At 33.6% G+C, this 25586-nt stretch overlaps 1 protein-coding gene across 6 annotated transcripts in view; it reads right to left on the bottom strand.

Annotated features, from left to right (window-relative positions):
* TRIO (trio Rho guanine nucleotide exchange factor) overlaps positions 1–25586 on the bottom strand; it is a 276800-nt gene that overhangs the window by 44734 nt on the left and 206480 nt on the right. For all 6 annotated transcript variants that reach the window (XM_031946133.1, XM_031946134.1, XM_031946135.1 and 3 more), the window contains one exon: positions 1520–1812. In XM_031946133.1, the coding sequence (XP_031801993.1) occupies positions 1520–1812 (293 nt within the window). The remainder of the gene's footprint in view (positions 1–1519; positions 1813–25586) is intronic.

Genomic DNA, 25586 nt, shown 5'->3' with positions numbered 1-25586 from the left:
GCAGCTACAGAGTCTCAACAGTAACTTTTTGTCCTTTTCCTTCAATCCAGATATTCAGTGTCTTGTTCACCCTCTTACAAAAGGGAAGAAGCAATCAAGTGGTCTCTAGTCCTTTCTCTTTTTTAGTACATACTGCTTGGTCTTATCAGTCAATTTCCCCAAATTCTGCTCTTGCCTGCAAATAATATATTGCCATTAAAAAAAATCTATTAAGCAAAAGCACTTGATATAGCAATCAAATGGTCTCACTGGGTTTTTCATGCTATGTATAACAAAGTCCAAAGATCATTCTTATTAGGACAAAATTTCATGGAAATTTTCTTGTCTAGAGAAGAGAAAAATAGAGTCAAGGTTACATAGTGAGAATATGAATTATGTATCACAATCTTTATCACTGATTTAAACTTAGCAAAATTAGGACTTCAGAGGCTACTAAGCAGACATAATTGGTAAGTGAATTTATAAGACACACATGTATTTAAAGAAACACAAGCACTATTCAAAGTCAATGATGTAATTACATACAGAGGAAAAATCTACAGCAGAAAGTACATATGCACAAAAGAAATTAAATGATACATCCCTTATATCCTTTCCTCTTCATTAAAGCTTATGAGGGATTTGGGAAACCACATATAATAATTATTATCCTTTTGTCCATGACAACATTTCCCAAGGCAGGGAGTACTGATGCCACCAATGCTGAGGATGGCAGGGCTAGATTAAATAGGTATTAACTGTTCTTTCCTGTGGAGTTTCCTGGTTTTCAGGAGGAAGGGAAATGAGAAATCTCCCGACTTACTTAAGTATGTTTATTTCTCATAAAGGGGAATGATGTAGTGTTTGCAATTGGGCTAGCATAGAAAACTAATCTGATATTTCTCTTCATAGGATAGTATATAAATTGAAGGGAAAAAAAAAAAACAGGAAGAAGAAAAAACACTCCATACATCCTTTCCATTAAGAGTGAAAAAACAAAGCAATCAAAACCTAGTACTTTATTTGAAAAATTCTGGCAGCATGTAGTAGTGCTATGTGGAATCCAGAAACATGATAAATGCTAAAGGAATGACAAACGTTCTACAAGATTGAGTGGCAACTTCTAGCACTGTCTGTGTGCTAAATACAAGACAAAAAGGCCTGAAATACACCACTATTTAATATGATTACTTAGGTAGACATATGGTGGCTATTGTATATATTAGGCCAAGTTGCTCAGCCTCTCTGATTGTCAGCAAAAATCATGTAAATGGGTGTGAACATGATGAACTGCTCTGATGCTCTTTGTCATTCTGCACTAGCTTACTTTTCTAAGCAAAAATCAGTAGGAATAAGGGATCTAAGTACTATTATGTAAAGGGGAAGAAAATCAAATTAATTTAACCATGAGGCAAACATTTGAACATGAAATTTTATATAAAAATCTAAGGACACAGGCCTTTTAATTTTCTTAATGCTGGTGGTTTGTATCTGAGTACAGTCTGGTATCTGAGTTTGTAGCTCATCGGAGGATACTGACCTCTTCTATTGTCTCATCCTGCGGAGTAGCAGCACTATCATCCGAATCTTTCTGAGAGCCAGCATCTGCGCTCTTTCGGACTTCTCTGCTCTTCTTATGCTTATGGGCAAGCTTTTTCACGTGCCCATCTGCCTTCCCACTGCTGAGACGCCTCACAGGGCTGGTGAGCCACTTCCTCAGGGTGTTACCTGGACGCTTGGGACCTGGAGAACTCTGTGCCCCAATCATATGAGGTTGAAGTGATGTGACAGAAGCAGGCGGGCTGGCATCATTACTGGAGACAGAAAGAGAGTCTGAAAGGACAAAAGAAAAAGTCGGGGTTTTAGTGAAACATCCAGAAGATCATGGTGCAACAAAGTCTTAGAAAGAAAAAAAAAAGTTCAAACCAAATACTATTTGAGAAGAAAACATTATAAGGAAAAACGAGATATTATTTTCACATAATTAAAAAAAAACATTCTAAGGAACTTGTCTTTTTCCTAACTTAAAAGTGTGAACAACAAAAGAATATATACTCAACTGATAATTAACAATGATAGTCATAGGGATATTACAAGCCCATTTATTATACCCTCGGTCTGCCTAGTTTCATTGCAACATATAGTAATGAAAAGAAAATAGCTGAAAAAAAAAATAAACCGTCACAAACAATACATAGTCCACTTTGACTTAGTTGAAGAAAAGAGTTTTCTTGAATTAAAGATTTTAGTAGCTAAGTGACTCATCATCAATATGGCACACTTACCTTCAATAGGAAGTGAGGTTAGGAGTGGGATTTGATTTATTCTATTAGACTCAGTTTCCTTTGTGACCAACAGAATTTTAAAAGTTACTAAATAATTAAGTTTTAGCAGCCAATGTCTATGAAACAAAGGGAAGCTAAATGGCGTGGCTTTATTAATTAACCCTATGTTCTGATGAAACTAATCTATATTGTACAGGTTCAACACATACAACATAGAAATCACAGGTTTATAGGACAACTCTAATTTTACAGTTAAAGAAACTGAGGCTCAGGAATATTAAGTGGTTTGTCCAAATTCGCATATGTAGTATCAAAGGTGGCATTTAACCCCAAGTCTTCCAAATCCAGAGACAGATAAGATAGCGAGTGCTCTTTCTTCTGTACTATAGTGCCTTTGTTTTAATTCATATCAGAGTTTGTAGAAAGTAAGAAAAAAATCTTGTGAAACCAACATCTCAGCAATGAAAAATACCCTTCTCAAGAAGCTACCAATCTTCAAAAAACAAAAACATAAAACCAAGAAAACAAACAAAAAAGCTTGCGAAAACAAGAAACTATTAGATAATTTACCCTTGGTGCAAGAATACTGTCTCATAGAAGTATTCTCACCTCAAGTTAATTGTGGCCTGTTATCATTAGTCCATAACCTAATGACTTTTCAGCCGAGAAATTCCCTAAATGTACCTGATACACCACAAAGTCAATGAGGTTCTACATGGTTGGTTTGTAATTTGAAAATAAGAAGCTCAAAATGCCTCTTTCACTAATTAATGGCTGTGGGTTTTAGCCACAGTTTAAACAGAATAAAATATTTTGCTTTATTTGTCTTAGGCAGTGAAGAAGAATAAAAATCATTACCTATGTTTCCTCTTTAATCTTTTCTAAATCTTAAAAAAAAAAAAAATAGACACATTTAATGGTCTTTTAAAGTAGTCCTTTACACCAATACTTGGATTAGATGTATTTACTTCTGCTGCACTGGAGGCCTTTTTCTTCTTCAATGAAAAAGCAAGAGAGTTAATCCCTCTCCAATCTAGTGATTACATGTACATAGAACCAACAGCACTTTCCCACCAACATTCCAGACACTGGGACTACACAATGGTTCCTCCTTTTTGTGCAATCTATGAAGTATCAAGTAGTGAAGTATTCATCAGCAAAGAGTATAATTTTCTATAAACAGATGATGTATTTTAAGGATGATTACCATTAAGCTTAAAAATCTAGCTTTTTCCCAGACTCCATTAACAATTCATGTAGAGGTTCTCTTCATTTTCTAGGAATATGGATAACTGAAAGCCAGGTTGGATTTCAAGACCCATGTCATGTTTAGACAAGCTGCAACTTCTTTTCATCATTAAACAGAAAAAAAGTCAGATCTTACAAAAATATTCCAACATCTAGAAATTTGTTTTATCAAATGCAATGGCAATTAAAATGGGGGGGGGGGATGAAGTATTTCAGTGATCTAAATAGTAAACTGAACATTCATTCATTAATTTATTCAAAGAGCATTTACAGAGAAGACTAGGTAAAAAGCACTGATAAACACAAAAATAATTGTACCAGACAGAATGTGAAAAATGTCATATTAAAAGTCAAATATGTATATTCAGAGAAAGAAAGGATCCCATCTTTTTTTTTTTTTTTAAATGGGAAGAAAGTCAAAAAAAGGAGATGGCGATTGAGCTGAGTCTCAAAGGAACTGGGAATGAAATAAACAAAAGTTAGCTAAAAATAAACTATTTATGCATCAGTGTATCTGGCTTTCAACTAATGTCAAAATAATTGTTATTCATGCATTCTTTTCAGAACATATTTAATCATCTGAATTCTATGTTACTTGATATTTCAACAACATTTTCTAAACATCTATTAAGTGTAAAGTACAGTTGTGTTAGGCATTATTCAGATAAGAAAAAAAAAATGAAACAGTCTCTTCCTTAAGGGATTTACATGCTATTGGGGGCGGGAAGGAGACACAGTATGCACACAAGTTAATTAATGAAAATTTTATTTATAAATACAAAGTGATTTCAACATGAGCAGTTGGGAATGAGGGAAAATCTAGAAAGGTTCTGTGTGGCAACTAAGCTGTGCTTTTAAGGAAGAAAAATGAAGCTAGGAAATGAGAGAGAAGTCCATTCCACAAATGGAGTACAGACAATGCTAATCATGGAGGTGGAAGATTGGATATTTTGCCTAGGAAGTGAAAGTAGGCATTTTGTTTGGAATAAAAAAACTGTATAAAAAGGGGAGCAAGAGGAAATGAAATGGAAAGTAATCAGATTTTGTGAAACTTTAAAAACTGGAATACAAATTTTTATATTTTGTCCTAGAAGCAGTAAGGAATCACCAAAGATTTGCAAATAGACGAATTGAGCCATTTAGATATCATTATATATCATATAATGATATTAAATAATATAGCACCTACTATATACCAGGAATTGTACTAAGTGCTCTACAATTATTATGTCATTTGATCCTCACAAGAATCATGAGAAATAAGAGCTATTATTATCTCTTAATTATAAATAATAATATAATATATTAATAACATATACAATTATGATACATAAGTAAATGGGGAATTAATAATAGCTCTAGCCTTACAAGATTATTATTATATTCAAAGGAGATAATAAATGTAAAGGACTTTGAAAATCTTAAAATGCTATATTTAGCTTCTATTATATCATAGTACCTGGCACATAGGAGGCACTTAATAAATGCTAGTTCCCTTCCCCTTTCCTTATGCTCTGCCATATACTTTCAGGAACCTTGGTTTACCTACATTCCATGAAGAAGTACTGGAATAAGTTCTTAATGAAAGCCATCCCAATTGTCTAAGCAATCAAAAAGTTAACTGTAATCTTATGATGACTATTTACATAGTTTATAAAACTAGAATAACAACCACTATCTCTAAGTTTGAAATCAATGCCAAATATTAATTTCAATGTCCCATTAATTAAATTCAGGTTTTTTTGTTGTCAGAACAGAGTTCTATAGAACTTCAATGATAGAGATAAAGTTGACCTCAACATGGACATAAAACCATTTTCAACAGTCAGACTTTGTAGGTGGAGAGAGGAGTGGAAGTTCTTTGGAACAAAGAGTGAATTGTGATTCTGCTTCTTTGTCAAGACCCATAATCATCTTACCCTAATTCCAAATGGATTTATATCATTCTGCAGTCAATTTGGATGTAGATACAATACAAAATGAAAAACAAAAGAAATACTTATAGAAGTCTTTAGCCTAGCCTTATATGGGAAGGGTGCTAATATGGCTTATTTCAATTGGTACATTAACTAAAAGAAATTATACACATTCCTTCTCAGTTGTGTATGCTTTTGTTCTCTGACCTTCAGGAGGTATGTTCCTGAGACATTTCCTCTTCATCTGGCAGGTCAAGTATAGTAAACATATTCATGGCCTTAAACATTTCACCACATTACTAGAAATGGCACTATTCTGTTCAAGGTCAGTGGTTCACTAGAGCTGTTGATTGAACATATGTGATCAGGGGGTATTGTAATGCTAAATGAAATGTTTTGCTGTTTTGGTTCCCATGTGGTACTTTTTAAATTAAATTACAATAAGTGGACATACTACATCGGTTTACTTTATTGGTATACTTATGGTTAAAAAAGAATCTATCAGCTATGGATAATTACAAAGTTGGGATGAGATAAAAGTTTCCTCATTTTTTTTCTTCTTGAGAAAAATTCATTGTTACATAAAGGAAAAAATATGGAGAACTTGGAGAGAGGTTAATTTGGCATAAGAAGTAAACATTTCTTTTCTTAGCTCTCAATCTAACATGCCACAATTTGACAGTTGACCACCACAAGAAAGGGGTATTCCCTATGGCTATTTCAGTTCTTCAGCCATATGACTCTTCATGACCTCATGGACTACAACAAGCCAATACTGGCTATACAGTTTTCTTGGCACAGATATTGGAGTGATTTGCTATTTCCTTCAGAGTCACACAGATATTAAAGATTTGAAGCCAAATTTGAATTCAGGTCTACTTGATTTCAGGACCTCTAGTGCTCTATCCATTGTGCCATCTTGCTGCCTCTAAGCTGGTACAAGGCACTATATACATATTTGGGATTGATATGACAAAGATGCTTACAAGCTAGAAAACAAGATACCAATCAAAGTGTCTATTTGTGTCAATTCAAATATTTCTAGGATGAGAAATTTTTTTTCACTTTCCAAAAACTCAAGATTATATATGAGACAAGTTCTTCTACTCTCCTCTTCTCCCCAGCTTCCCGTCCCTGTCTTTAAACTCTGTTGCATGGGGTTCTGGGAAACAGGAATTGGGCAGTATGGTTTAATAGGCTGGGCATAAAACCTAGATTTTATTTTTGATTCTTTAGAGAGCTTTGTGAGCTCATTTGCATTATATACCTTAAATTCATTAAGTATGCTCACAGAAGGCTCAGACATTAGTTAGGAAATCACAGTTATGAATATTCACTCAGTTTTCATCCTTTCCGTTTTAAATTTATAGGTTCTATAAGCTGATTTCCTCTGAGTATGAGAGAGAGAGAGAGAGTGAGTGAGTTTAAGGTAAAACAAAAAATTAACTACCAATATTGCATTCCATTGACCTCAAAAACAGAAAGAGGAAAGGTACAATTTAGACTAATTTCAAAACTTGGCAGAATTTTTTGACAAGCAGGATGTTTGAGTTTGAGTCATTATTGATTCGCCTCTCCTAAATCATCATTCTGACTAATAATTTTAAGTTATGTCCCATATGAATGACAAAATAAATCTCAGAATTTCATCCTTGTTTCTAAAATTACCCAGGTGTGCACATGATAAAGTAATTTTATTCCAAAATGCTGATCTACATGAAATCTCAAGAGCTTCAGTTAAAATCCATACTAAGCCAAACAGACCATTTTTAGAGTTCATAAGAAGACCATGCTAGGATTCTACTGTAAAAAAGAAAGAAAGAGGAAAAGAATAAGGAAAAAGGACAAGCAGCAGGGATCCCTGCCCTTCAAGCCCTGAAGGATAAGGTTTCAGAGAATGTACACAAAAATTCTTAAGCTATTGGAGGAAGGGAGATTTTTTCCCCCTACTCCCAGCCCTTACTTCCCAAGTCTTCAACATCTGTGATTAATAACAAAGACTTTTTTTAATTAAAAAAATAAATTTACCATATCCTGTTAGTTGATGGCTAGGAAGACTTTTAGCTTCACATTAACCCTATCATAAGAGTTTTCAACTTTAAGATGTTTTAAAGAAGGTTATAAGGCACCAAAATAGGGGAAAAAAGATAATTACATGTAATAAATTAATAGTAATACCATTTTAACTTTCATTAATAGTGTCCTGGATATAATCTAGTCCCTAGACCTGAGAAGAATTTAATTGCATTTTTCTATTTTTTCTTTGTAACAATGAATTTCAATACATGGGAAAGGTCAACAGAAAAAGGCAGGGAAAAAAAAAAAAACCTATCAAAAGGTTAGTTGAAAGATAAATAGCCTTTCACTGACTGATAGCCTAAAGGAGTAGCCAGAAACAATCAAAGTTCACTCTAGGGAATGGTTGCTGAGAGTGTCCCTATCTACCTTATAAATAAGCATGCTATGACAGGGATCGTTCATAAAATGTCAGCCAAATTCACACATGTGGGAGTAATACAAATAGCAATGTCATCTCTGATTATGGAATGCCATCATACAGATTTATGCATTAAAAGCTGGAGGATTTTTCCAATATCTGTCTCAAGTTCCAATTCTAACCTGGCCATTATTTTTTGAGATGTCTCATAGCTTAGTTTCTAGTTAGTTAGATTTAAGGGAAAAACATTCTCAATACAATGTCTTGCTGATTTCTCTATTTACTTCAAACACGATGTAACAAATATTTGAGTGTTTACCATGTATAAGATACAAACTTGCAAGGCAGGGGACTAATGTAAAATCCTAGTTGTTAAGTATTGAAAGCAATGTTCATCTACAGCAATAGCTCTTTGCTAAAGAATTTTAATTATTCTAATGTCAGAAAAATATTTCTATGAAACCAAACTTATAAAGCAATAATTTTATTGTACAGGTAGGGCATGATTAATGTGAATGATGAATCTAATGAGTAGATTATTAGAATTTTTACTTCATAGTTCCATTTGGCTAGAACTAATTTTTTTTTTAACATAATTAGGGCTTTGATTAGTGTGAATTTGAATTCATATGACTCTATCAGTGGATTCTTATTCAAACCAGACAAATCTAGGCTACTGGATGTATATTAGGGTTCAGATGCAGAAAGACTAAATAAGTTTATGTCTGCCAGCATTTCTGATAATTAGAAAGATAATCTTTATATGTTGATGTTTCTTGATGGAGAGTAAGCCCATTCCATTTTAAAATAACTTTCATTTTAGAAAAATGTTCCTACATTTGCCTCTTTGCAATTTTAATTCATTGCTTAATGGTTATGACTTATAAGGAAAAAGAAAAAGAAAGAAAGAAAAGAAAAACAAATTTTAATTCTTCCATGTGTCAGTCCTTCAAATACTTGAAGATAGTTATAAACTACTTAATCTTCAACACTGTGCCTCTATTAATGTAGCCTAAGATTGCATTACGAGCTATCATATCACATTATTAATTCACACTGAAAAGTCCATGAAATTCTTCATTTCTTTTAAAGATAAAGTATTGTCTAGTCATGTTTCCTCCTTCTACTATGTTGTGAAATTGATTTTTTTAACCCAAGTGTAAGACTTAAAAATCAGTCAACTAAATTTCATCCCAGCTCAAGGATCAAGTCTATCAAGATAGTTTTCTATCCATTTATTAGTTATTCTTCCCAGATTTTTTTTATTTTGAAAGATGATATTGCATTTGTACACTAATAAAAATAAAAAAGACATTCTCATGTATATAAAGAACCCGAAAATAAAGTGGGTGCCATTTGACTTGAAGAAAACAAAAATGACATCACTATGTAGGGTCAATCTAGTGTATTGGACTATGGCTGATCAGGCCCATAGAGCTCAGAGGGCTCTACCACAGGTAGGCACAAATAGCTGTATGAATTTGGAATGGAGAGATCTCTAAATTTGCACCTCTCACCTTTCTTTTGAACTACTGTAATTCTGCCTTTGCTTACAAAGTTCCTGCAGTTCTGTTTTGTGCACAGAGTACTTTCTCTGATGTAGGCATGTCTCCCATGTCTCCCAATTGATACCAAAGTTCTTCACAAAGACTTTGAGAATGTCCTTGTATTGATTATTGATATATTGTATTGACCTCCATGTGAGTGAGTGCCTTGTGTGTTATATTAGGTAATTTTTTTTCTGGAAGAACAGTCTGAAATCTGCTCTTCCATTATTTAAGATTCTTGTTAAATTAATACACAATGCTGACTTCAATACACAATGCTGCCTAAACTTGTTTCTTTTCAATAAAGGTCATATTCTATTCATGGATCCTATTCCTAATAATACTCAGTGATACCTACAAGATTAGAGAGGTTAACTTTTCTTGTTTTCTTCTTCTATGTTAGTTCAACTTGTTTGTTACTCATACTCTATTAGAGTAAAGACATCTGGGACAATGGAATTTATTAATGATTTCTTTTTTTCCCCCTTCTATGATTACTGTGGACTTTTGGACATCTCTACTGAAATCTTTTCTTGATACAATTGCACTTTATGGTGTCTATTCTGTTGAACAAGTACAGAAAAATTTTCCTTCTCATTTTTCAGGGTAATTTCCTTTTAATTAGATTTGTAAGACTATAATGTATCAAATGTATTATTACTAGTTCTTGTTAGGTGTACTTCATCCTTGATCAGGAGTTGGTCATTTTTAAAATTTTAAGCTATGATCCAGAAAGTTAAATCCCAATTTCAAACACCATCTTTTAAATCTGATATTTACTTCCAATTATCTAAAAATGGACATTTCTAGAAAGTACTACCTCGAACTTTTGATTTATTGGAGAATTAAATATGCCCCTTTTTCCTCTGAAAGTTTATTTTATTCCCTGACTACTTATCACATTGGAAGTACCCTCTGCCTCAGAAAATTTCCTCAAGACTAATTGGTTTAGTTAGTTCCTAAAATTGATTAGCTAGTTCCTCAATCTCTATTTAAAGGAGGAAGCCCAGGCCATCAAAGAATTCATTCCATAGTAGAGCTGCACTTCTGACTTTGTCCTGCAGGATTTTCTCTCCCACATATATTCATTTCCAATAGTCTCTACTTTTAATCTTCTCAAGCCATTAGAATTTACAATAGAATGTGAATTCTTTGAGCCAAGGCATGTCTTTCTGTTTGCAGTGGTTCTTAGTACTTGGAACTTAGTAAATGCTTGATAATCATTTTTATTTGGCTTGCAGATCTACCAGCTCTACATACTTACAGAATAAATAAATAAATTATACACACACACATTTTTTCTCCCCTTTTCAGCATTACACTAATATAAAAGCTTTAGATCAGAAGCGACAAATATGCCACTGGACTTTATGTAGCCCCGAACTCTCCAGAGAGCTCTCAAACTAGATTAAAACATAGTTCTTATATATGATTTTAAATGTATTCATGTATTAATAAAAAAGAAATATGTAAATGTGTAGTTTTCTAATTTAATATGCAGCCCAGAAGAATCTTTATGGTTTAATAGCACCATTTATATTTGAATTTGACACCACTGCTTTAGATTATTTTTTAAATATTTAGGTATTACTAATTTGATGCAGGGGTATGGACTTGTTGTAGCTTGAAGGGTCTTATAAGACTCAATCTTTACAAAATTTCCACTTCTCACTCTTGCTCCATGTTCCTGGGATTACACTGAGTCTTTTGGTTTAAAACATGGTCTCCAAAGCATTTCAACTAAAATTCACTCTTACCCATGTGGCATAACAGAATTAAAGTAAAGATTGAGTAAAGAGGGACTTATGAACTAGCAGGAAATTATAAATCATAACTTTTTAGTTTAAGAAAACATAATCAATTAGTTATCTGTTTGACTGTCACATAATAGATGGCAGGTCCCTGAGAGAAGAAGGCACACATTTTTTTATGTTGGCACCTGGGCACCTGACAGGGTAAGACAAAAGCAGCTGAAAAGGATGATGAGAAGAGCATCCATAGCAATATTTACTATTGCTTAGTGTTGATGAATATGAAGTGTGGACTCTTTAAGGTGCTGCTATCTGTATGATTTTGACAGCAAAGGATTAGGGACTTAGGACTTTCAAATATGAAGTAAATGTGACAAGGAAAAAGAGAAGTGCCCCCTTTAAAACTCTGGTTTCAAATAGAGGCTTAGTAAAGGAACCTCAGTGTGGATCAGTTCACTCAGTAATTAAGAACACATGGTCATTGGAGTTTGCTAAAGCACCAGGAATGATCAAAACTTGCAGGGCTTAATCAGAGTTCTCCTAACCACCTGAATTCACAAAGGACTCTGACTGTTCATAGACAATCCATCTCTGACTGACACATATATGTACAGTGTATAAGTCACCCTACTCATATCACCAATGACTCCAGTAAGCAAGATCACAATACTTGTCTCTTGAGGAAACCTCAAATAGAAAACAGAAATTTTCCAGGTTTTTCCCATAACATAGGTAGGTCATATTACCAGAAGAATTCCTCTACCATACCATATTTAACCATTTAATACTTTGAATACTGATGCCCCAAGATCTGTAGTGTGCATTTTTAATAAAATCACTCCTCTCCCTTGCCATTATGGACTATTTTCAATGCTACTTTTTCCTCTTCATAATTTCTAAGGACAGAAAATATTGGCAAAGATATCTTTGCAAAATGAGAGTGTGTGTGTGTGTGTGTGTGTTGCAGTATTTTCCTGTACTTTTTTTTGATTGATCACATGGAAAGAGATAAGATTTAACAAGGTGAGTAGTTGTAAACAAATTTTAGTTTAGATTTCTTTCCTTTTTACACTCTCCCCCTTTTCTTTTAAATAGAGACAGAATTAAAACACGAAAGCTTATTCTGTGCTTGACTGTACTCACAGAAAAACCAAAATATATTATTCTGGATTTCCAGAATTCATATAATAGCGCTCCAGAAAAAAAGAATTCAAAATACTGTGTGACACGAGTATATTTTGATAGTAAAGAATTACTGTTGACACAGATCACTTTTCTACTTTTAAAATAAGAATAATCATCTTACTAAAATTTTGTAGAGAACATTATTTTGTAATGACAAAAACCTGAAAGAATATTTAAAACCCCCCCACCAAATCATAAGAAAAATTATTTTTGTGAGAGTGTAGTGGTAGTGAGGAGTAAGAAGTAAAGGTAGAGTTATGAGAGTGGGGAATAGAACCATAGGACATTACAATTGTAGTTTCATCTTTTAGCCATCAATGAAGGAAGTCCTTTTATTATATTCAAGTAGGATGATCATATAAGCCAGGGATGTTAATCTCAAGTAGAAACTTGTAGGCAGAATACTGATTTAGAGAATTACAAATGAATGTTACCAATATTCCACCATATTTTTTATTTTGTTAATTTTCAATTATATTTTAATCTGACTCAGGTCCCATTATGGGAATTTTGAGGTCTTTAGTTTGAAATATCTGGTCTAGTCTCTGCTACAATACTTCTAGTGATAGCTCAGAAAACTATATAGTCAGGGTCTCACTTGTCCCACTTTTAATTACTAGATGGAGCCTCCAAACACTCTCAGCCAAAGGGGATAGAGAAGGGTAAGGTTATTCTAAGGGGCACCAACTCAATCTCATTTATCCCTGATCTGATGAAACCTGAAGAAACATTCTTCTTTGGAGCTCTAACTGCTTTTGAGGACAGTTTAGGTTTAATGTGGATTCCCCAAAGATATAAAGTATCATTTGTTTCTTCAGGGATCTTTTGAATGGGCCGTAATGTCTCTAGAGACTCTCAAAAATCACCTAACAGTATGAATGTGATCACTGCTATTATTTATTAAGAAAAACTACTTATAGAGATTGTTATATGTTTTTGGGTGGAAGTTAAAAGTAAATAGAATGATTCTGTATAAATTTTAGTATGATATTCTTTCTACACGAATGAAAACCTCATTTTGAGAAAAAAATTAAAAGCCCTGAGCATGTTTCCTTGAAATGAAATTATAATGTTTGCTCGAGAGGTTTATTTTTATGGGAAGGAAATCTTTTAGTTTGTAAACAGAATTAAAGTGAAGCGAAGAGAGACTTATGAACTGGTTGGCAATTATAAATCATAACTTTTTAACTTAAGAAAACATAAGAACAAAGATTAAGGATCTTGACTGTATGATTACTTTTGAATGTCAGATCAAAATTTAGCACTGTGGGGAAGGCGAGCTCAGGTCACCTATTTTAAGTTCCTCATTTTATAGATGAGAAAACTGAGGCCCAAAGAAAAGTGACATGACTAAATTCAATAAACTTAAAGTGGGAGATAAAGGATTAGAACCAGAACCAGGCCCTTTTATGCCAAAATTTTAGTTTTTCCGTCTCTTTTTCCTTCTATTAAAAAAATGTGGGAAAATCATACATTTTTTTAGGGAGAAGAGTTTTTAGATATCCAGAAAGTATTTATATCTGAGATCTTTATTCATACATGAAATCAGGTTATACATATTTTTACCTCCCTTTTTCTTGATCTTCAGAATCACATCTCCAGATGCCTACTGGCTGTTTGACTAAATGTCTTATAAACATCTTAAACTCAACATTTCCAGAACTGAACTCAGTATCTTCCTTCTTTCTTCTTAACTTGCTTTTCACTTCTAAAGCTACCACCATCCTCCTAGAAATGCTGGAGGCCAAGGATCCTTGTCTTCTCTTTCTTATTCCCCATATCTAATCTGTTGCAAAGTCCTTTTATTTCATCTCTCATACAAACCCTGTCTCTTCTCAAACATTGCCATCATCCTAGTGCAGACCCATCTTAATGCAAAGATCTTACAACAGACTTCTGGTTAGCCTATTTGGCTCAAGTCTCTTCTCACTCTTGTCTTTCTTGCACTCAGTTGTCAAAATGATTTTCCTAAAGCACAGATCATACATTTATTCAATAAAGTCAAGAATCAAATATACAAGGCCTCTGATTTTTGAAAATCTTTTTAAGATGGCCTTTTCTTATCTTTCTTTACTTCATATGCCTTCACCTCCCCAATATGTAATCTGGGATTCATTGACAATGACATTCTTGATCCTCTTCATATGCAATGTGCATACTCTCTTTGTCTCTCTCTCCCTTTCTTTCTCCTCATGTATTTTCACTGGCTGTACTCCATTCCTAGAACTCTTTCCTTCTTTAATTTTACATTCTTAGCTTCCCCATATTTCTTTAAGAAACAAATAAAGTTCTACCTTCTATCAGAAGCCTTTTGTAATTTACCTTAATATTAGTGCCTTCCTTTTAGTTTTCCCCAATTTATCCTTTGAGTATCTTGTATGATGTATTTCTGCTTGAGAGTAGAGACTGCTTTTTATCTTTCTTTGTATATCCCTAGTGCTTAGCACAGTGCTTGGAATTGGGTTGGCATTTAATAAATGTTTGTTCACTTGACTTTTACTTCTTACAAAATCATTTAATCTCCAAGTTGGAAGGCATCTAAGAGCCACTGATTTCACTCAGGGCTAAACAAGAAGTATCTTCTAGGACATAATTCTCAAAAGGTTTTTTAGTCTTTGCTTGAAAACTTCTAATGATGTAGGATTCACTATCTTCTCCAGGTTACTTATTCTAATTAAGATAGTTTTAATTATTAGAACTTTTTTCCATTAATCTTAAATACATCTCTTTGACCATTGGCTCTTGGTTCTGCTCCTGGCCTCAGGTCCAATCAATCTAAAATATTTGGGCAATTATCATGTGCTCTCTAAATCTTCTCTTCTTCAGGTTAAATAAATATTCCTAGTGTCTTCAACTAATACATGTACAGAATCATCTTGAGATAATTCGCCATTAGAGTCTCTATCCAGCTTATTAATGCCCTTCCTAAAATGTGGCAGTCATAACTGAAAGCAATACTTCAGATGTGATCTAGCCAGAGCAGAATAGGTTGAGATGATGGTATTACTGTCTCCCTGTCCTGGACACTAGGCTTTGGCAATGCAGCCAAGGACTAATAGCTTTTACTTTTTTTATTGTCATATTACATTGTTGACTCCTATTGATCACTGCTATCTAGCCACAACTATTCTATCTTGTAGTTGTAAGTTTCATATAGGATAGCAAAGTGGATAAAAAATTAGTTTTGATACCAGAAATACCTGGGTTCATCATCATCCTAATAATAATAGCAACTGTTTGGACAGTGCTTTACATATATAATCTAATTTGATTCTTACAACAATCTAATGAAACAGGGGGCTATTATTATTCCCTTTTATCTGATAAGGAAAAAGAGGCAGACAAAGGATAAATGGCTTAGCCAAAGTTATACAACTAATAAGTAAGTATCTGAAGTGGGATTTGAATTTGGCTCTACTTGATTCCAAATACAGTCCTGCATTACCAGCTGCTATGCTATTATGTCTGCTATGCAACCTACCTGCCTAATACTGGCATGTAATGTTTTTTGTTTGTTTGCTTTTTACTGTGGGCAACTCACTTAAAAGTTTTCAGTATTTATGAGTTGCAGAGTCAGTGGGAGTTCCCTGCATTAATAAATCATTGGTCTAGTTCTTTTCTTCATATTTCTTTTTATTGGATTCTATCCATCAAGGTCAGATTATTTTTGGATCTTGACTTATCCAGTTTGCTATCTATTTTCAGCTATGTGTCAACTTTAATTTTGATATGCCAGCCATATTTTTCAATAGCTATACAAGTCATTGGTAAAAATGTTCCTCTATTATGCCCACCTGCATTTTTGATTTTCTTCACAAGCTAATTGTACAATATTTCAGAGTCTGATTCTTTTTGTACAGCAAAATAACGTTTTGGTCATGTATACTTATTGTGTATCTAATTTATATTTTAATGTATTTAACATCTACTGGTCATCCTGCCATCTGGGGGAGGGGGTGGGGGGTAAGAGGTGAAAAATTGGAACAAGAGGTTTGGCAATTGTTAATGCTGTAAAGTTACCCATGCATATAACCTGTAAATAAAAGGCTATTAAATAAAAAAAAATGTTCCTCTAACCCCAGAATTTGAATCCACAGGATCCTACCTATTCTAACAATTCTTGAGGCAAAGGGAAGTGAAAACAGAAATAGGGAAAGAAAATATATAGTGATTTCAACACTGTAAATGCAAAGAACAGCAACAAAACATTTGGAATTGTATGTCTGGAAATTATAATGAATTAGTTTGGTCCCAAAGAAAAAATGCAGTTGACTGGAATGGAAAGGGAAGTGGTATAAGGCAGGAGCATGACTTTGAAGGCTACTGCATTATAATCCAAAAGAAAGGAGAGGATGGCATGTACTAGGGTGGAAGCTGTGTGAATGGAAAGATAATTTATACAAAATATTATGAAGGTACAAATTACAAGATTTGATGAGATAACTCATACCACGGTAGTATAAGTGAGAACGAGGCGTTGAGGATGACATTGAGGTTGAGTAGCAGGATAGTTGTGCCATCAACAGAGAAAGGAAAGTTAGGAAGAGAGAAGGCTGGGGGTGGGATGAGATGATAATGAATTCTATTTTGGACATGTTAAGTTTAAGATGTCCAAAGGGCAGCTGGTAATGCTGGCTCAGGACTGTAGCTCAGGAGAGGTACCAGGGCTAGCTATATAGATCTGAGGGTAATTGGCATGGAAATGATAAAGATGGAATTACAAAGTATACTTAGAGAGAGAAGTGAAGGGGCCAGATGAAAGCCTGGAGAATACCCAAGGTTAGTGGATAGGATACAGAAGAAGATCCTGCAAAGGAAAGTGAGAAGAAATGATCAAACAGGAAAGAAAGCAACCAAGAAGGAAATATTTTTGTTATAAAGCATGGCTCTCTGATTAGGTAAAGGAAGAGAGAGATATTAGGAAGCATGAGTAATTTAATAAATTTTATATCAATAAATGTTATTATTATTATTTTTTTAATAGAATGGTATTTGCTCTATTCAAATCCAGGGCGTGTGTGAGATTGTGTTTGAATTTCCTCTCTTATGCCACATATGCTAAGATGCAGTGGTAGCTTCTCTACAAAGTTTTTCCATTTATTTCTTAACAACTATTTTCTTTTTGTTGCTGTGAATTAGACCAAGAGCAAGCATTCCCCTCTTTAATTCTTTCACCTTTTGAGAGAGGAAATGATCATTGAAGGAAATAAAAATACTGTTCACTGCTCTGGTTTGGGCAGAGAGAACAATGACAGGCCCACATAATCAAAGCCTTCCATCACTACTAAATTGTACTTCATGCCTCATTTATAATTTCTTTCCTAAAAATCCTCATTTATTTTCTCTTTATGACAGTACTTTGATTACAATATTGTCACTGCTTTTGCTTCTGTTGTTTATCAATCATTTGCTTTTTATCAAAATTCTCCTATTTGGTATCTGACATTTTTACTGTATTCAAACTATTAGTTCTTCTTTCTCTACTGTTCCTCTTGAAAACAATATACTCTTTAAAATAAAGTTTATATAAAGTCAACAGGACTTGAAAAATTCATCAACAGTCAAAACACCAAGAGGTGAAAACACCACAAAATAAACCTAAGAACAAAGAAAACTAAAAATATCTATTGCAAAATAGCTTTTCCATTCTTAAATAAAATGCAAATTATGACTTTCCCTTATAGTCCCACCTACTTTGGAAGGATATCTTCCATTACAGATGAAAAAAACTATAGTTGAGAAATCCTAAAGATTACCTTGAAAATAAACACACAAAAAGGTTTTAAACATGAAGAGAACCTGCTTTTAGGACCTCAAATCTTTATTAAACAAATAAATAATGCTCCTTGCTCCTCTTAAGCCTCAAGAAAACATCAAAGTAAAATCTGAAGTAATTTGAGAATAGACAGATGAAGCAGTGATATATGATCTGATAATCTCTCAATCATTGTTGAGAGGTGTTTATATTAACAATCTTGGACTTTATTTCATTCCTTAGGCAGTATATTATTTGATTATTAATGTACTGATATAGTCATTGTCTGGGGGGAAAGGAATTATTTTATGAGGAAAAAGGCAATTAGGTGATCTCTTAAATGTCCTCCTTTCCCTGGATGCTATGATATTCAATCAACAATCAGTAAGTCATTACGAAGTCACTACTGCACAGTTCTTGGCACATAATAAGCATTTAATAAACACCTGCTATCTGTATATTAGGCAGTGATGAAGATAAAAATACAAAGAATGAAACAACCCCTTCTCACAATAAGCATCTTTTCTAATGATGTTACAAACTTTTAAGCTGAATATGAATATGTAGCTCATGTAGCATAAGAGACAGACCCTATTAAACAGGAAGCACTAAAATATCTCTGGAACTTCCAGTTAGAAAAATTTTTACATTTAAAACAGGGCCTTTTATTAAGAGCAGGCATCATGAACTATTTTATTAAAATCTTAATTATCTGTCACATATCCATTATTAGAAAACTACACTGGACCAGCTGATTGTCTAAGTAGGCGAATCAGTGCAATGACACTATAAATGATAAAAAGAACCTCTTGTCATTCAGTTTTCAATGAATTTATAGTGTTAAAAAGGAGCACACATCCCTTCTCACCCCTTGTACCACACCAATGTTTGAAATGGAACATTTTGCTACATTCAGGACATTAAGGGTTAGGGGGCCCCCAAACTACACAGTTGATTTATTTCAGGTGATGACAGATTTTTTCCCCCAGTTATTTCTTTGATTAAGAACAGGCCTGGAATGTCAGGGCAAAAAATTATAACTTTTATCTAGATTCCAGTAAGCCCATGAATGGAATCAGAATATAGCTCAAACATGGCATAAACTCCATAACTTATAAATATTCTAGTAGGTCTATATAACATCACTTATTAATTCATTAGACAGTATTTACCAAAAGAACTGGCCTTGGAATGTGCTAAAATATATTGCTAAGCAGTATCGTTCTTCACCTTGTCTAAAGGGCAGGTTAAACAAAGTATCATATTCTCAAGGGATGCATTATTAGACTAGAAGTTTGTATGGCTAGAGAGAGGGGAAACAACTATATGGCTTTTGACCAAACCACAACTAATATAAAGACCTAGCACATTAAACTCTGGAGAACACGACTTTCCAGTAAAAAGTCTCTGGGAATTCTATTTCAGTGTATATTTTACCCACCCTTTCTCCTACTTTCACATGCCTCCCTCTGCTCTGCCTTACCTCCAAAACTCCTTATATATTGGCATGCTTAAAACAATCCAATTAAGTTAGAATAGGTTTTAAAGTAATTGTGGAGTCCACATATGGAAGGGGAAAAAAAAGTCATGTATGCACTGCTTTTACTTTAATCTATTAAGATATCACCTTCATGGGGTTTAACTACTTGGCTTCCTGCCCCACTTCCTAAAAAATGTTCTGTAATATTTATTTGAAAAGTCAGAGTGAATTAAAATTAACTGTGTTTTTAAAAATTCCTTGAAAATTCCACACTAGCTCTTGAAACAGAAATTAGGAATGAATGTATTCATCTATTCAGAACTCAAACCGAGTTGAATTTGCCATTTGTAACATGATCTTTTTTCTTAAACTATATTAAGACTAATTCAAAAGTAAGTCAACTTTCTAAGGAAAAATTCTTTCTAATTTTTTTCATTGAATCATTCTCTGTATGCCCCACCTCTCCTTTCCTTTTTTTTACTAAATAAAAGGCCACAATAAGAACAAGAAGGGAAAGGAGGAACAGGAACTATTCTAGGCAACAAAAAAATATTAAAAGCCCACAAAGAAAACAGAGTGAAAAGTACAGTTCTGTTATTTAACCTTGGTTAAAAGTACAAATTTTAATCTTTGCATTAATTAGTATACTGTATAATAACACTTCATCAACCCAGGTGTTGAAAGATCTAGTAACATGTAATAATAAAATCAAGAATAACTTTTTAAGATAAGAGAATAAATTACTTGGTCAAAAGAAACCTGAAGTAATTTTGTTTTGTAGGGGAAAGGTACAAAAAAGAAAAAGAGCTTCAGTTTATGACAGCAATCACTGATGTTATTTCATTATTAAAAGATTGCCTATTAAAATAATTTATGTGCTCTAGCTCCAGCTCCTCTTCTTTAATAAGTAATTATCATTAAGACATGAAAGAAGAGCAAGAAGTTAATATTCTTTGTTCCTCTATTCAATAACTACCTCTTCAGAGAAAAAAGATGCCTGGAGGATTTTAATTTATATTGCTAGATCCATTTTTAACAGAATAGGAAAAGATAAATCAAAAAGGAAATAAACAATAAAGATTTCTTCAACTAGACAGCTACAGGGCAATGTATAAGGATGCCTCTGGGTTTATTTTCCCAGCTTATCCCCCTTCAACCCTTCCTTTCAAACCCAATTTAAAAAGTATGTAAACAACACATCATTTAAAAATGATGCATTCAGTGCAGATTTGAGTTGCCCAAGCTTCTTCTTAAATACTTTTTTTTAGAGGTCAGAACTGTACAAAGTTAATTAGAAGCATCTGGACTGCTATATTTTTCTCCCTATTTGGAAACAGGAAAAGGAAATCGGTCAAGTCTAGATGGACACATTCCATGGCCCATTACAGCCCTATCCAGGCAGTCTGGCTTATGCTTATGATCCTACTTATCCATTCTTGAGGGAATTCTTCAGAATGAAGTGCTTTAAATGGCATTGCCCTTGAACCTGCACAGAACTGATGTATTTAGAAATGTACTACACAACAAAGGGTATTAAAGCTAAAAATGGAGCAGCTATATGGCACAGTGGATAAAACACTAATTATGAAGTCAGGAGTACCTGAGTTCAATTTTGAACTTAGGACATTTAAACACTTATTAGCTGTATGATCTTGGACAAGTTACTTAAACTCAGCTGCCTTAAAAAACAAAGAAACAAAAAAATAATATCCCCCCCCCAAAAAAAAAAAAGTTTAAAATGTGTGTTGTTGTTGAAGACAGGATGGAGCTCTCACTGGCTTGTTTAACTGACTTTACATGATATATTACATGGAATATTTTAATACTATCGTGTGAAGCTGAGTCTACAAAACACAGAGACAGATAATTAACCTGAGTATCTTTCTAAGAAAATGTATCTAGTACAGATTTATATTTTAGAGATTAACTATATAATGTTCTCACCTGGATATCCTTAATAAGATTTCATAAACATGTTAGTATCACATACTTTGCCAAAGGAACAGCACAAGATACCCACTCAAACTCTTTATCCATATATATAGGAATTAATAAGAGATTAATTCCTTGAATTTACCCCCAAACAAGCTTCTTTGGTAAAAAATTATGCCCAGAATATCTAATAAATTTAGAGATGTAAGGGACTTATCCAGTCCAACTCTTTTATTTCACAGATGAGGAAATTAAGGTCCTTAGAAGTTAAATAACTTGTCCAAAATCATGCAATTAAAATGTGGAAGAGACAGGATTAAAATCCAGTTCCTTTGACACCAAATTCAGTGCTCTTTCCACAGTTTCAGATTTAATAAGAAATAATAATTAAAAAACAAAAACAAAAACAAGTAGCCTCTAACAGCATTCTGACATGTTTAACTTGAGAGAATGTTGCTGGATTCTTTCTTTCTCTCCTGTTTTTGTTAGAATCTGTACAGCACTGGCAAAACAACTTCCATCTGTGCTGTAAAAGACTATGCTTATTTCAGAATGAGAATAAATTCAACAGTTCTACCACCTTATCAGTGTTACTGGTTTCCCTACTGGGCCCCAGAAAGAGCTAATTTATAGTCCTTCTGGACCTTATCTTCTCTTGGGCTCCATTTCCCCACATTTGCTTAGCCATAAAAAGTTCTTGGCTCACGGCTATATAAATTACTTGGTCTTAGGAACATCTGCAAATAAAATGGGCAAGCAAACAAGAGGTTAATTTAATCCATATAGATTATCCTGAGCGCAGCTAATTCACATGTGGACAATGAGAGTTTCCCACTGAATATGTACAGTAAGTACTCTATAAAGCACCAGAACAGCATTTTCCCAGGGTACAATAAAATCATGTGACTCTCTGGCTCCTAGCGGGCATAAGAAAGGACTTTGGTAGAAAGGGGGGTGGGTGGGATTCTTTAATGATTTGTTGGAAATTTTAAAGGTTACTTTGGGATTTCTTTCTTGGATTTCATTCATAATTATTTTTCCATTTCAAAACTGAAGCATGGATTTTTTTTCCTCCCCATGATTCAATGGGTAACTATAGCCAATGGGCACTGCCACTTCCTCTGAAGGTATATAGCTACAAGAAATATGGGTCAAAACGACTGTAACATTTGCTTACAGAAAGTAGCCATTATGTTATACTCTAGTGTCTCCTATGGAAATGGTTATTAAAAGAGGGCTGCTTTTCTTATATTTAATGTCAGTGGAAATTCTAATTAAGAGCTCTGGTCTACAAATCTGTATATGTCCTGCAACATTATGAGTTTAGAATGTCCCTTTAAAAGAATTCCCAAGACCATAAATCATGAGTGTGATTTAAAACTTCTCTGGCAGTGGGGATGGGGAAGAGCACCTATTCTACTGAAATTCTTTCTTTAAAAAAAGTTTTCTTGGGACAAATCACCATTTAGAAATTGTTGAGTATTCAGGTAAGTTGGTAATAATATATAAAAGTAAACAAACAAAACCCCCCCAAAATACCCCCAAAGCACAGGGTCTCCCTTAATTCCTTTTCTTTATACTAATAGTTAAATCTATGAAATTTGGAAAGAAAAAAGTTTCCACCAACTGGAAACTCTCTGTTATTATCCGTAATAATGTAGAAAGTTACAACAGAACTAAAGCTTTTTTTTTTTTTTTTAAGTTCCTGTCCTCTAAATTTAGAATGAATACCACAAAAACAAGGATTTTTGACCTAGAAGGAAATTCATCAGCCATCTAAGCCAATCTGCACCAGAAAGAAATCCCACTATAATATGGCAAGTGTTATGATTAATATCTATTTGTCCAACACACCTCATTCATCAACCAAACCACTTGAGCCATATCAAATAGGGAGTTTTCTTCAATTCCCAAAGAGGAAGAAATCCAGTCTGAAGAATGGAATTTCTCAGGGTAATTGAAATGTGGTGATGATATGGATATGTTAAGAGCAGGAAATGATAATTCACATTTGCAAATCTCAGAGCTTGCAAATCTCCATAGGCTAGGAGTTGTCCAAAGTAATCTTAAATCCAACCAGCATCTCCTGGCTGCCTGTGACAAAGTAGGTAAATGGAGCAGAAGAACCTGGGTCAGTCTTTTTGAAGAAAAACCAATGATATTGAACGTCAGTGTGTTTTTTGATACATAATACAAAGAAGTCTGCCTAAATTGAGAATGCCATACCACAGTGCATAGTGCATGGATTACTTTGAAAAGTTCACTTTGTAATGTAAGTGACAAATCCTTTAGGCTAGAAAATTCAAGATAGCTTAATTTCCTAAAAATTTTCCTAAAAAGGGAAAATAACATGCAAATGTATTATTTACCTAGATACAACAAAGATAAAATTAATATACAGAGGGAAAAACAACTAAAAAAAATCTCTTTATGAGAATTACCTCCTCATGTAGTGCTTTTACTTAAGGACTGAAAGCAAAATTGGACTCGTTTTCAAAATTGTTATTCTAAATTAACTTCTGTACATTTGATTGGTTAAGTTTTATGATGTTATATAACAGTAATATTTGATCTAAATATAGAAGACTAGTAGCAGTTTATGTGATATGATGCATTTCGAGGAAGATACTTAAAGTGAGAAAAATCTGGCAGAGTTAATGGAAGCAAAATAAGATAAGTCAAATGCAAATAGCATTCAGTGTTGGCTGAGAAGTAAGGTGGGACAAATAGTGGAGGGATAAGTGAGTGAATATTTAGCCCCATAAATTAAGAGCCCTAAACAATTGCTGTCTTGGGTGTTGGCTGCAAAGGTATCTGCTGATCTGTTTTTACTTAAGCAGAAAGCGTGAGTGAAGAATCATTGAAATAACACAGAGAAACCCCAAAATTTTGCAGTGAAGAACCTTTCTAGAAGTTCCGAATCAAGAAATACTTTTCTCTTTAGTAACTTCAGTTAAAAAAAAAGTAATTAATAAAGTGTCAATTACTTTTCATATGCCAGTGCATGCAAAAGATCTTTTTTGCTTTCATAAGTAGCTTTTTTTTTCTTCCTTTGGCCACTTTGTTTCTATCTCAAACCTTGCCCCCTTATTATAAACCTATATACATCTCTCTCAATTTGACAGTGCACAGAAAAGCTCAGGGGATTGGCATGTGTTGTCATACTTTAATTTACCCATTTTGAGTGTGTTCATGCTGATGGCAAGCCAGGCATTTAAGTGAACAGGGTCATTTGAATTGAATCACGCACTACCTGAATCCACGAGGTAACCATTCCAGCTGCTGCACAGGTTGTAGCATTTGAGAGACATTATTTTAAAGGTTGCGTTGTCTTGACAGATGTCAAAAACTTCTGATGAAAGACTATCATATTTTGGGAGCTGCAGTGATTACAATATAGTCAGAATAACAGGAAAAATAGTGTCTTTTGGGAAAATATACAGCACAGTTTTGCCTTCCCCATTAAAAAACTCCTTCCTTTTTGAATACCAATTAATTGAAGGAATCTGATTTTGTCTGTTCACTAATGATTTTTTTCTCTTTTTAAAATTCTAACCCAAAATAAATTAATTACTAGAGAGAGAAATCTATATGATTTATTGGCATGCATTTTTATGAGTTCCTTTTTATAAGAAAAGGGAGTGGGCTTATTTACATTCAGACAACTCGGGACTCATTTTTCTTCCTTAATTTTTAGCCAACATAAAAACAAAACAAATGTAGAACCATGTAAAAGAAGAGAGCAATCTGCAGTTTGGCTTACTTTAGATTGCCTCCAATTTTTCTATAAAAATTTAAATTAAAATATAACCATATACTCCCCAAAGGCAGTCAATTTTGCAAATGATCCATGGCCAGACAATTAATCAAACAAATATCTATTAAATACCTTATGTACAAATCACTGTGTTAAGAACTCTTTCCAGTGGAGCAGCTTTATAGATTAGAATAATTTATCTTTATAATCCCACTAATTTGTTTAAGGCAGGTAGCTAACATACATGATTCAGTTTTTTTTTTTTTTTTTTTCCCTTCAAGCACAAAAGAATTATTAGGCTGCCCCACTGAATT

Source organism: Sarcophilus harrisii, chromosome 1, assembly GCF_902635505.1.
Source record: "Sarcophilus harrisii chromosome 1, mSarHar1.11, whole genome shotgun sequence".
In the NCBI taxonomy this organism is placed as follows: Eukaryota; Metazoa; Chordata; class Mammalia; order Dasyuromorphia; family Dasyuridae; genus Sarcophilus; species Sarcophilus harrisii.
This window is presented reverse-complemented; position numbering and strand designations above follow the sequence as displayed.